At 43.3% G+C, this 14,049-nt stretch overlaps 1 protein-coding gene across 10 annotated transcripts in view; it reads left to right on the forward strand.

Moving 5' to 3' along the window:
• Positions 1-14,049, forward strand: part of CARMIL1 (capping protein regulator and myosin 1 linker 1) — a 307,843-nt gene that overhangs the window by 255,126 nt on the left and 38,668 nt on the right. For all 10 annotated transcript variants that reach the window (XM_078055759.1, XM_078055757.1, XM_078055761.1 and 7 more), the window contains 2 exons: positions 11,747-11,813; positions 12,043-12,239. In XM_078055759.1, the coding sequence (XP_077911885.1) occupies positions 11,747-11,813; positions 12,043-12,239 (264 nt within the window). The remainder of the gene's footprint in view (positions 1-11,746; positions 11,814-12,042; positions 12,240-14,049) is intronic.

Consider the following 14,049-nt stretch of genomic DNA (forward strand, 5'->3'; position numbering starts at 1 on the left):
TTTAATGGCATGGCTTTGCATTCCGGTTATTGCTTGGCTCTGCTTCCCTACAAGATTCTCTGCTCCTTAAGAGTATAGGATTTATGTCTTTCTGATTTCTGTGTAGCGAATTCCATCAAATGTCAGTAACACATTTCTCTGCACACTCTAGATAAACTAATTCCTTGCATGAAAAGGTTATCTTTAAACGATGAGGTTCGAAGAATGAGATTATAGGTTATGTCCTCAGTGATCTAAACTCTCAACAAGTTGTATAGGGAAAAAGGAGAAAAGCCCCCCCCCCCCAGAGACATACAGTATCCATGTGTGGGAGCTCTTTTAGCCCATTTTTCAGATGAGACTCCCAGAGTCCAGAGATGCTGAGACACTTGCCCCCGAGCACACAGCTAGTTGAGGGACAGCCAGAGCTGGGCGCTGCACTATCGTGGAGCCGAGTCCCAAGCCCATGCCCTCTCTGCTGGATCCCTGGTCTTCGGGATGGCCTGGGTCACTGGCAGCAAAGGCTGGGGAGGTTGGGTGAGAAAGAGCCCATGCCCAAGGGTTTTGCAGCAGGAGCTCGGTGGGCCGGGTCTGCATGACTGCAGGCCTACTGTCCTTATGGGGTTTGACCTTCCTGTTCAGTGGACTGGGCAAGATTCTAACTTGTGTTTGAACGGACGGGAACGAGCAGCAGAGAGACCTGGGACAGAGGGCTCTCTGCCTCTGCGAGCTGCCCATTCAGAGAACATATGTGGTCAGTCCACATTCACTCCTGGCGAATCAGGCCATGCTGTTTGCCCCATGTTTGGTTTCCTGGCTTTCCTTCTTGCCTGATGGAGTTGGAAGTTAGCCAAATATCTCCTGATAGAGTTGGAGGCTTAACCAAGTATCTCCTGAAAGTAGAGGCTTGCTGTGGAGGGAACGAGCGGGCTGGAATAACGCGGGCTGAAATTTGGGAATGACGGAAAGCAGGGGCTAAGCTGTAGGTGGCTGGGGAGGGAGCCCAGGTGCGGGGGACCGCCTGAGTAGAAGCAGGCCACACTCGATGGCCTTCGTGATTCGACGTCAGTCTGTCAGTGTACCAGTTGTAGTTGAGGGATACTCATTGGGGTTGGGATGAGGTCGTCTTCATTCTGCAGCTCTCATGTGGAAATTCAGAGCAAAGTTGGCCTCTCCAAATTCTTGGTTTCTCCAAACTCAGAGGAAACCGCCATCACTGCTGGAGTTTGGTATTTGATTTCGCATCTACCAGGGCTGTGGTCAAACATCTCTCACAAGCCTAGTCTTTTTCTTTCTTTCTTTTTTTTTTTTAAGATTTTATTTATTTATTTGGGAGAGAAGGGAGAGGGAGCTCGATCCCAGGACTCCCGGGATCATGATCTGAGCCCAAGGTAGACGCTTAACCGACTGAGCCACCCAGTCGCCCCTAGCCTGTTCCTTAACAAAATCAAAATATAAAGTAATGGTTTTTAGCTTTGGCCCTTGATGTATATTCTGCCGAAAATTCTGACTTTCAGACTGAAAACCACACTTGGAAACTAGACCAAAAACAAATTACTTCCATGCTCCAGATATAAATGCATTTCTTTTATATATTTTAGTTTAGATTGTGTAACCTTATTTATATAGTTGCTTCTTGGAGTTATACATGTTCTGCTTTCCTTGAGAAACTACTTTAGGGGCATATTTTGTAATTAATAAAATAGAAATTAAAAGGTAAAGTGAGTGAACAGAGTTAAGAGGGGTTAAAAAACGGACAAGGACGTTAAAGCCAAGCTTGGGATCCATCCCCAGCTCTGTCTGTGTGGTGCTTCGTTCTGTTCGCTGGGAAGGGGGGGGGCTTAGCCTCGGGAATTCGTGTGGCAAGCTGCAGACCTGACATCTGATTATCAAATTGAGCCATGTGACCATTTCTCTTGCTCAGAGAGAGGACTGCCTAACCAGAGCTGAGCTAGAGGGTGGGTACCTGCAACCAAGCCAGGGTTTTCCTCTGGAAGCTGCTTCAAGTTGACCTCCGCCCTTGAGCAAGCACTCAGTTGAAATCCCCCAAAGCCACACCCAAGTCAGCGTGGCCAAAATGGTCTTTTCCTAAAAAACACTTCAGAGCGTCCTCTATCGTGGGCATAGCAAAACCACAGAAATGCTGCTGGTTGAGCCCTGTGTGGCCTCGACTCCCCAGGTAACTGGATCAATTGGCCACCTGTATGCAGTTATTTGATACTGAAATCTTAAATGTTGGAGAATGTCAACGAAGGGCATTCATGTAGGGTTTGCCATATAGTTAATATTAGGTCAGGACAACAGGTAGAGACTACCGATGTGCTTTCGAAAGCCAGTCTTCTTTGGTTATAATACACCACCATAGTGGCATGTAGGACGTGTCTTTGATAGACAGTTTATCTCACTGTTCCCTGTAGCTTGGGTTGCAAATAGTTAACTCACTTCAAAATGCAGCCAAAGCCAATGAAAAATCACAGGTGGCAAACAATATTGCCTTGTTTTTGGCAGGTTTCCTCACAAATGAAGCAGACTGTGTTAATAATAATGATTGAAGGTTATGAGCAAGTAACTATCAAACTAGTGGATCTGTAATTTGGAGAGAGGTGTCTTGAGAATCCATTCTCTTCTGAGTCTCACTGGAGAATCCGTTCAGAAGGGATGTTAATCAGAGTTGAACTGAACAGGACAAAGACCTTGGTTTCTGAGCCAGATCAGGTTTTTATAGAGTTTGGGTGGTAAACCATCTTTACCCCAAGTTCAGTTTGAGGTTGGAGGTTTAGGACAAGGAGTTATAAGACTTGGTCTTAGGAGAGCTTGGAGATCCAGGAGATCCAGGGAGAACCAGATCTCCTGATTGCTGATTGGCTGCTACAGCTCTCCAATCAGAATCCCAAGGCATCAGGCCCTTCCACCATCTACTCTTTTTACTTACCACCACTGGGGTTTACTGGACTCAAGTTTTTTAAACAGTAAATTGTTATAGGATTTAAAACTTTTTTTTTTTTTTAAGTAGGTTTTATGCCCAGTGTGGCGCCCCATGCGGGGCTTAAACAACTCATGACCCTGAGATCAAGAGTCAGATGCTTAACTGACTGAGCCACCCAGATGCCCCATTTTATTAGAGGATTTGTCTGGTTTTTGTGGTGGTGGTGGTGGTATTGACGATTAATTTTTGTCATCTTTATAGAGTTGATATCCTACGGACAGAGTAAATGTGTTACATTAAGCATTTTAGGCTAATTTTGATTATTCCTCTTGATGTCACTGAGCCATGACGTCCATTCCGAAGGCAAGTTTTTAAATCTCCCAGCCGCCTCATTCCTGCCCTCCGTTTTCACGTGGATTTTCCAAAGATCTAGTAGAGACTTAAATACCTCTCTCAAGTGTAATACTTGGAGTTTTCCCTCATTATTTATTCATTCTTTTGCAATTAAAAAAGTTAAAATCTTCCTCAACTTTTCATGACTATTAGAATAACATTGTGCTTAATACTGCAATAAAGTACTTATCTTTTTTATAATAATGCTACAAGGGGCACGTACCCGGTGCTCGTGTTCCTAAGCATCATGCTTCTGAGCCCAGCAGCACTAACACGGGCTCTCAAGGTAAGATATTTGCTTGCAGTTGGTACCAAGTACTTTCATTCTTTGGACAGCTCTTAAGAAAAATGCATTAAATTATAGCTACTTTTTAAAGAAAACATGCGAGTGTGAAACTTCACTTTGGCATCAGTTACACGATGAGTGAGAATGAACAAAAAGTGAGCCATTAACTGTTTCCTGGAGAAAACACGACAGAGTTGGGAAGATAAAGATTTTTAATTTTCTTGCATCAAAAAAAAAAATTGTGCAGATCTGGAGAGTAAGGAAGTGAATCATGTTAATGTACAAATCATTCCCTCCTGTGATTTTCACAATAGGCTCTCATCAGTGCTACTCCCTGAATGCTTTTGTTTTAACACCGTGATGCCATTTTAACTTCGATATGAAATGAGGCTCTGGATATGAAAGTTAATAAGGGTGATGTGAATAGCTGGATTTAATGATGTGTTCAGTAGGAAATAGCCTCTCACTAAATCTCTACATATTGTTCCCCCTTTTGTCCACAGATTTATTGCAGCTCTCTCAGAGTTATAGCTTACGTTACCCCTACTCTCGCTAGAGTTTAAAACCTGTTACTGTCCAACCGTCAGCACAAAAGGATTAGGCATCTTTTTTTTTTTCATGGAGATCTACACCAGCTCAACCTTTTAAAAATGGAAATGCATAGAAATTACTTCGGCTCAGGTCATGATCCCAGAGTCCCGGGATCGAGTCCCACGTCAGGCTCCCTGCTCGGCAGGGAGTCTGCTTCTCCCTCTGACCCTCTCCCCTCTCATGCTCTCTCTTACTCTCTCTCTCTCAAATAAATAAATAAAATCTTTAAAAAAAAAAAAAAAAAGAATGAGTTTTGGTTCCCCTTGAGCAGTGACTCAGCTGAAAATCTGGTAGGAAATACTTAATTTTTGTAACCTAGTTCATTAAACAGGGATTACCCATATCTATTCTAGAAGTGCACAGAAAAGCAGAAGGTGAGCCTAGGATATCTTGTATCAAAAAGCAGGGATTGGCTCCAAATCCAATGGGATAATTTCAAAGGCTACAAAATCCAGATTGAAATTGCTCCCGCTGGGACATTCTGAGCACCAGAAAGAATAATGACAGTAATAGTTTATGATAGATTGAATTAATTTTAAAACATCCATGAGTCCGTAGCAATACTAAGAAAATTAAAAAGAGGAGGATACAGAGAACTTTTTAAAGGAATAGTTGATCTTTGCAGGGGATGGCACCTAATAAATGCGGGAATGATGATAAAAGTGAAAAGGTACAATTTTGTAGTCTGCGTTGTATTAGTTCATTCAGGTAAGGATTGTTGATGGTTGTTTGAAAATGGGGTCATCCCCATGAAACAGAGGTATCGCCTCAAAGACTTACTATTAATTCCCAAGGGGGAAGGTACTCTTATAATGGAGCGGTTGGCAGGTCCCCACCTAATGAACTTGGTGTTACCAACAGCCCAACAACCTGACATGGACACCATCTGCTGTGAGTCTGCTATACCATCCCCCTTCTCAAGAGGGCCTGGTATGCAGTAGGTGCTCAGTAAATACTTGTTGAATCTTAAATAATATTAAACGTTCCCGATAAAGTCATAGCCTCCTTCCACCACTACCGACGTTCTCTTTCTCCTCCCCCTTCCCTCAGAGGCACCACTGTCCTGAGTTTGGACACTTCCTGTTTACTTTGTATGTTCAAACATACATGGATTCATGAACAATATATAGTGTTATTTTGTATGGTTTAGAATTTACATCCATGGCATCATGCCATGTGTATTTTTCCGAAACTTGCGTTTTTCATTCAATATTACCTTTTGAGGATTATTCGTGTTGTTACATGTGAAGCTTTTTTCCCCCTTTAACTGTTGTTCTGTCATTTCACTATGTTTCATTTGAGTTATCCATTTCCCTGTTCCATAGGCTTTTAGATTGTTCCCAGCTTTTGGCTATTGTAAGTCTACTACTTACGCGTGCGTCCTCACCCGCTAATCTTTGACTTGGGAGTAGGTGATGGAAAGATGATAGTATTACTAATGTTCAAAGTCACTACCAGTTATTGAAGCTCTGTGAGGCCGTTGAATGGCACTATAAACACTTTATATTCACTTTATCTTATTTAATCCTTATTTTACAAACTAGAAAGCTAGCCTGATGTTACAAAAACATTGGCCAAAGCTCCACAACCCCGTAAGGGGCAGATTCAGGATTAGAGCTCAGTTCTTGGATGCCAAAGCCTTGAGCGTGAGACCTGCTCTTAAGAGAGGATGACCTCTCTTCACTTACTGGTCCTTCTCCTATTGTAATGGGAGCTGTTGAAGTCGATACAGTTAACGGAGTTCCAAAAAGCGTGCTAAAGGAGTAGAGGCGTGAGCTAATGACCTTTGTTCCATTGAAAAGTTGAGCCGTCTGTTGCCATGGTTTCCCTCTTCATAGGAACTTTTTTTTTTTTTTTTGCTTGCCTGTCATTTTAGGAGTTGAACCAATTGAAAGGTCCCTCACCTTCACTTATAATGATCTTTAGGTGGATAATTGGGACAGAGCACTTCTCTTGTTGATTTAACCTTTCACAAAGAGAAGGGAAGTCTAAAATTATCCGTGAGACTTAACCATCAGCTATAACTCACTCATGTATGTATCCATAGTTTTATCTTTAAGGAAACTTTCGAAGAGGTGTATGTTTAAAAAGGGGAGCGGCAGTCTTTATTTCAGGCAATTCAAGAATGTGTGAAAATGTATTTTTACTTTTCCTCCTCTCATCTAGCAAGGCTGTTCCAATCTAGTTTAATGAATCCTAAAATGAGATCTATTTGAAGAAAATTACCTAATACAGTATGAAATGAGTCTGGAGACTGAGGCTTTTTTGGCACGTTGCTGATGGAAGCCTTTCTGATAAGCAGATAATATGCTGATGATAATGGTGTTGTTGGCCATGGTTATGGGGAATGCCTCTGACTGGTGTGCCACCTTTTTGGGTTTTTTTAGATTTTATTGATTTCTTTATAGCACACACGTGTGAGCAGCGGAGGGGCAGAGGGAGAGGAAGAGAGAGAATCCCAAGCAGACTCTGCACTGAGCGCAGAACCTGCCACAGGGCTCCATCCCACGACCCTGAGATCATGACCTGAGCTGAAATTAAGAGTCAGATGCTCAGCTGAGTGAGCCACCCAGGCGCCCCTGTGCCACCTTTTTCCTAAAGAGACCCAGACCCTCACATCCCCAGATGGCAGGGCCCCATTATTTCATCGTGTTGTGCATTAAGAAAAATTGGCACAGAAAAAATAAGGTACTTGGGAAAAAAAGAGTCATCCCCAGGTAGATGGAGTAGGTAGTCTTCCTCAGGGTGTGTTTTCAGGAAATTTGGAAGACTCCCTCACCCTCCTACCCCCACCAAGTACTTTGCTTTCACAAAGCCTGACATTCTATAACTGGACTTGTGTTTTGGTTATGTTTTTAAAAACTCTTATAAATTTTCAAGCATTAAGGAGATGACCTAACAACTGTTGGTGATCAGTGGGGTTTAAAAAATTACTTAATTAGAGACTGAATGTGAAATATAACGCATAAGGTATCATCACCCTTGATAACACTGTGGGTAGGTAGTTATTCTAGAACCTGGCATCAGCTCCATTCCTGAAAAGCTTTGGTGACTGAGGGAGAGAGAGAATTCAAAGCTACTTCATCCTAAAGTGTAGTGGGGGAGCATAGGATGGTAGAGAAAGATCCCCAGATGGGATGTTTCTACACGCCTGGAGATACTTTGTCCCCATGTTGTTTCTGGGTCTAGCAGTTTGACCCAAGAACCAAAACCTGCATGGAGTTTTCCAATGTCCATCCAGTGGTCTGTCCACTATGTGCCTTTGGAGCTGATGACATCTCCATTCCCCAAATGGGGTCACTACCTTATGGGGTTTGTAGGCGGCATTCTGTATGCACTTAACAAAGGAGGTAACATCTGTAAGAGTTTCTGCTATTTTCAAGCTATAATTGTGCTTCTGCTTATAAAGAGCTAGAATGGATGTGTTAAGCCAATGTGTTGGCCTCATTCTTGCCCTGTTTCTTTGCTATGAAGGCTTTTTATGGAGCTTTTCTGTTTGTGAACCGTGTCTCTCCCTCCCCTGTTCTTGTAATGCTGTTGCTTTATCTCTCTTCCATTCATATTTTTTTCCTTCCTTTTTGCTGCATGGAGACTCTCTGCTGTACTAGTGTAAGTATTTTTTGGTGGCTCTGCGGTTTCTGGCTAGACTACTTTGCTTTCTTGTGCCCCATCTGCTTCTGCGCTGCCCGGCTGGTTTTTTTGGAGACTCAGTGTCGTCATCCATCTGTGGATGCTGCGTGAAACAGGCAGCAATTTAGAGACAAGATTGGATTTTACAAGATGGTTCAGCTAGCAAAACAGGCGATGGATTTAAAAGATCCTAGCTGTGCCTAAAACCAAGCAGAGTGTCGATGAAGAGGGTACCAACCAAGAGGGGAGAGGTGGTTTTGCCCTTTGTGTAAAAAAAAAAAAAAAAAAAAGTGTGATTACTTAAATGTCCGGGTTTTATTTTGGTTTTTTTTCCTGATTCTTGCTTCCCAGGGTTGTAGAAAATTGGCATCATGATTTGCTTCTTGTATGAGAAGAATTTTCCTAATTCACTTCCCAGCTTTTTTTTTTAACCAGCTGTTTTTATTTTGTTTTTTGCTTTTTTGTTTTAACCTCAGGGAAAAGAAAATTAGGGATTCTTGAGCTCAAAGTGAGAGTGTTGTTTATTATTCTTTGCACGAACTTGATAAAATGAACAAGGCAGCTTCTCCATCCTATTTTTGTGGTGATAGAAACAATTTAACTCTCGTTTAAAAAAAAAAAAAAAAGTATGTTAGGAATTACATGTTAAAAGTGAGTTTAACAGGAAAAAAATGTTGTGCTGTTCGTCAGACTCCAGCCTGAGTCAAAGCATTAAAGTAGACCTATCACTTGAGTGACACGGGAATCGTTTTAATTCCATTATAAAAATCAGATCAAATGAGTAAGATTTCTGAGCAACGTAGACATTGTGTTGCTTTTGATTCCTAGAGAATAGGGCCCTGCCTTTCATCCGTAGTTGGCCACGGTGGGGATTTATTGATGGTTGGTGATGTCAGGATGAGAAAGAAGTCTTGCATGTAGGGTTTTCCTTCTAAAGTTACTTTTTAAAGGGTTCAACACTGTTCCTCCTATTTCCTGAGTATGTGAATTTGAAAATAATTTATTACAAAATGCATTTATAAAGTAATTTTGTCTAGGTCTAAAATAATAGTTAACCATGAATTGATTTGTAAAGAGTCCTTTGGTGTGTGTACCTCTTCTGCTTCAGGCCCTGACCCTCTTCATCTGAGGGGCACTTCTTGATTTCTCCTGTCAGTAAATACTCATTGACAAATGTCCAGGGCAGGAAATGAAGACTAGGAAACAGTCTGAGAAAATTAGCCCTTTCATTTTGATACAAGAGCATTAACGGTTCTGAAGAGGCTGGTAAAGCTAGATTTTTTTTCCCCCCAGGTTGCAACTTATCTAATCAACAGGTGTGAGAGGGGGTTGGCAGGAGTGCATATAAACCAGATTTCTGGAGAAACATAGAATATTTGTTCCTAAATATATACTTGGGTAGATAATCATAGCTCATTGTTATATTTCCTCTTGCTTTAGGTTTATATGTAACGGGATCATAGGAGTAAGCCAGTAAAGAGTGAGCAAGTTCAGTTTTTTATCTAAAACTGTTAAGGAAGAAAAAATTCAAAAGAAAGGAAAGAAAAATAGGAGAGAAATAAAATTCACTCCCCCCCATTGTTATACTTAAACCAGAAGAAAGATCATGAAACTTTTCGTGTATCAGAAGAAATTTCTAAAATTGAGTTGCATTCTTAATACCAGTTTCAGAAACTAGTCTGATTTCGAGTCCTGCCTATTTTAGCAAAAGTCCATTGTCCCTGTCCAAGTGTCGAAAACTTCGAAACTAACAGATATGTCACATACAGTGGGAGAGTTTCATGTGGAATGCAGTTAGGAGGTATTTGCTCTTGTAGAGAGCATATGAAATGAAGGATAGCTTTGAAGCATTAGAAAGTCAAACCAAGAAGAGCAAACTAGTTTCCCTTTGGTTGATGTCTGCCATCAAATATCCTGATGATTTCCTAAATTCCTCAGTTTGTCTGTAAAATTAGGTTGAGCTGAATTACCTAGTTACAGATCGGCATCAGTTTGTAAATGTCTCTTTATATTTTCATATTGCTTATAAATATTATGTAGTCTATGTATTCTTTTATATATAATTATACATAAAATTCCATTTCATATATTTAAAATTGTAATATATTTGAAATGTCATAATTGTCATGTGTTTTACACACATTTGGCCTCTGTTATAAAGGTTATGTAGGGAAATGAGCCAGATTATTTTTGCCCATGAACACTCTTTCTATAAAATCTAATCAAGAGTCACAGGAAAAAATTTTGGAAGACATCGTCATTCCATGCGTTTTTAAACCTCTTTCTTCTTTGTTTGTGGCTGTCTAAACAAATTGACTGGAAATTATATCCCCAGCTGCTTCTTGATCCTTTTACCCATCAAGGTTGTGCACAAAGTGGTTGGAATACTAAAGACATTTTCATTAAACATAGCGTATATTTCAGGAGTTTGTGTCTCCTGAAAATTAATTATTTTTAGAGGTTCACCTATGAATAGACCAGTCAGTCCACTATCTTGTTCAGTTGACTGCAAGGGCATTTTGAGGGGAGAACAACCTGGAAGCTGGATCCCTTTCTAGTTGCATTGGATTGACTGTGTTTTTTACTGAACCCACAAAGCCTGTTGTTTACAAATAGATACTCCTCAGATCGTCTGCCTTTAACTAAACCTTGAAAGAACCAAATCACCAAGTTTTCACTGTATATTTCAGGAAGACCAGTCTGGGTTTAAATGTAATTGCTCATCTTTTCTCTCCCTTTTCTCTCAATAATAAGTAACAGCGAAAGGATACTATTGTTAAATCTGGCATAAAATTGTTAGAACTGTAAAGTTGTTTGCTTTAAAGGTCAGTATGAACCAATTCATTCCTTGAACCAGAGTGTCAACTGTATGGATATTTTTTGAGAAAGCCTTACATGGCACGCTATTAAATGAAAGACTACCAAGTAAGTTCTGTTATCTCTTAGTTTAGACAAATGCTAGTTTCCAGTATCAGACCAATTAAAACATCCCTCAAGTCCATTCATCTGTATATTGATTTCGAAGGGTGCGGTTCGGAGGGGTGCTGGGCCAGCCTCACAATGGGTCTGTCCCCGATGCTGCTCCTAATGCCGGCTCGAATGGGAGCTGTTGTCATCTCTGTGACTCAGTTTCTTCCTTCAAATTCGTTTCTCTAGGTGATTCGTTTCTCTAGGTGACCTCCCGTTTTCACACTTGTGGTCCTATTGCGGGAGAAGCTAATTACCCTCTTTAGATTTGGCTTTACATCATCAACAGTTGGCACCAATGCTTAAGATGTTTTGGTGGTTTGGGTTTAGGTTTCATTTTTTAAAAGACTAACAGGATGAAGGACTCTTACTGAGAAGTGACAGCAGACGGACTTCCAAGTCATGGCATCTTTTTCCCAGTTAGCCTTTGCCCATAATATAAAAATCAAAATCTCAGTGGCAAAAGTATGAAACAAAACAGTTACAGTGCTTAAATCCTGAAAGGGACAAAGAGTTGGGCGTTGCCTTGCATCAATGATGTTTGATGTTCTGGTGGTAATGAGCAGTGGATAGTTGTAGTTTCAATTGTTAGCGCCTGGTGTTTACAATCTTTTAATCTGTTTTTTAATATCCATTTTAATATCCTCATGCGCAGCTTGGAATTACATTCCGTATCTTTCATTGTTCCTTTCCGCCATATAAATAGAATGTAACTGATTAGGGCTGGAGGCAAGAAGCAAGCAGGGGGCTGTATCAGTTGAGAACATTGTAAACATTTAGAAATGTGTGGGTTCAGTCTTTCCAGTCAGGCTGTCAGATCTGACCAACCATCCTCTAAAGCAGCAAAACAAGTAGTGTAAACATTTGAGCCCAGATGTTTCTCCCCCCACCCCCCACCCCCCCAGAAAGGTTTCCGAAGTTTGAAAGGCAAGTTTCCTGTGAATACCTAAGTGCTTGCTTTATTTCATTGCTAGATGACCCCTAAGTCCAAAAGGAAGAGTATCCATAGCCGGATGCTGCGACCTGTTTCCAGAGCCTTCGGTGAGTTATTTCTGAATGCCCGCCATTTCCCTATAACCATGAAACACCCCCAGCGGGGACCTCGGACCACCTCCGGGATGCGTCCCAGGGATGCTCTGTATGAGTAAATGTGGACGGGAGCGTGAAGTGATGGGTGAGCCCGTGTTTGCTCTTCCGTGATGGAGTGACTGAGGAATTCTGGAATGCGTCTGTGCGCAGGGCGCTTCACCGGGGCTCTGCTCTATTTCAGAGATGGAGTTTGATCTCGATAAAGCGCTGGAGGAGGTGCCCATTCACATCGAGGACCCGCCCTTCCCGTCCGCCCGGCAGGAGAAGCGGAGCTCGGGGTTTATCTCCGAGCTGCCTTCCGAGGAGGGGAAGAAGCTGGAGCACTTCACCAAGTTAAGGCCAAAGCGGAGTAAGAAGCAGCAGCCCACCCAGGCGGCGGTAGGTGGCCGGCGGGGGCCCCCCTCCCCTCGCCCTTTCCTCCCCGGGGAGCGGGCGGTGGGCGCCCCGCAGTTCTGGGAAAGACGCTGCTGTAAAGTGTCCAGCGCTTCGGAGCAGAGATGCCCTTGGAAGGAGCCCTTAGAAACACCGCGGTAGCGCGGGTGCGATAAATCGGCTACGTGTGTGGAATTTTCCACGTGTGAGCGCGACACGATGGAAAATAAGCCCCAGAGCATTTGTTGGTGATGGAAAGTGGCTTGTGCGCGACTCGGGGGTGCACACGCCGCTCCCCGCCCGCCGCCGGTCCTGGGCCGTGCCGATGCATTTGCTCTGGCTGACGTGCGAGCCCGCAGGGGTGCGGAGGCCGTCGGGGGAGCCGCTGTGGTGCGGCGATGCGGCAGCTCCCGCGCCGGCCGGAGGAGATGGGATTGTTGGCGCTGAGCGGCTCTCGGGCTCGCGTCCTCCGCACCCGCTGTCGCTCTTGTCACCTTCCTTGCTGCGCAGTCCACTCTGCGCCCGGCCACCTCTGCAGCTGCCCCAGGTCACTCCCGCCGCATCCTGTGCGCGCTTGTCCGCTGTCCTCTCACTTGATGTCTCAGCGCTTACTTGACACACAAAACCCCATCCTTCCCGAAAGCGATTTCCCGTGGGCCTCTGAGGCCTGCACGCTTCTTTTCCACCCACCCTGCTGGTGAGGGCGTCGAGTGTGTTATTTGCTGCCTGGGCCCCGTGGTCAGAACCCGTGGTTACCATCTGTTGACTTCTGCCCTGTCTGCTCTGCTCTGGGCTCAAGTGTTCCCCTGACTCCTGAACTTAAGTGTCCCAGAGCACCTCGGGCTCGGCACATTCAGAATTGGGAGCCTCTGTCTGTAAACCCACCTTTCCCTCCTAGCACCTGCCACCCACGGAGCATCCCTCCTAGCGCCTGCCCCCCACGGAGCATTGACAATTCAGAAACTGTGATATGATCCTGAACACCAGGTCCCCACTGCCAACCCTGATCTGCTGTCTACCTTCCTCCTAGTCATCCCTGACATTGCTGCTGCCCAGCCTGGGTCTCAGGCCTCCACAGAGCTGCAGCCTTCTTCTTGTCACTTCCCCTCCATGCCCCACATATCTCTTGGGCTGATGACCATTTATCTTTCAGATCTCCACTTGCCTCAGTGTTCCAGGAAACCCTCCCTGTCTCCACCTCTGTGTTCCCATAGGTCTGTGCTTACATGACTCCAGGAGAGTTCATTCCCACAGACTGGTTTTGCACAGTGCACAACCTGAACAACCCTCCATGGAGGCCACAGCTCCTCCAGTGCCTGCTCCTCATAGCTGTTATAGCTGCTTTTATACCTCTCACCGTAGTGTTCTCTAAACACTCTCTGTCTGTAAGCTCCATGTAGGAAGGTGTGTGGTTTATTATCCTAGGATTTATTTCCAGTGCTCTGTATGTTTTTAGAACATAGTAGATGCTCAACCGTACTTATTGAACGATAGGTAGATGACTGGAGACAGAAGTGGATGAAGGTCACAGTAATTATCTGTCTGGTCAGTCATTTATTCAAACTACCTCAGGCTAGTTGTGTTTAGTTTATTTCTCATTCAAACCTGAATAGCTTGACATGGTTTCAGAAAAACAAAAGAAAACAACTTCAGTGCTTTGTTTTCTGATTTACTTGATTGTAACATTTTAGTACACCATTACATATTCTTTTTCTTCTTTTTTAAAATATTTCATTTATTTATTTGAAAGCGAGAAAGAGAGAGAGAGAGAGCACAAGCAGAGGCAGAGGGAGAAGCAGGCTCCCACTGAGCAGGG

Source organism: Halichoerus grypus, chromosome 9 (genome assembly GCF_964656455.1).
Source record: "Halichoerus grypus chromosome 9, mHalGry1.hap1.1, whole genome shotgun sequence".
In the NCBI taxonomy this organism is placed as follows: Eukaryota; Metazoa; Chordata; class Mammalia; order Carnivora; family Phocidae; genus Halichoerus; species Halichoerus grypus.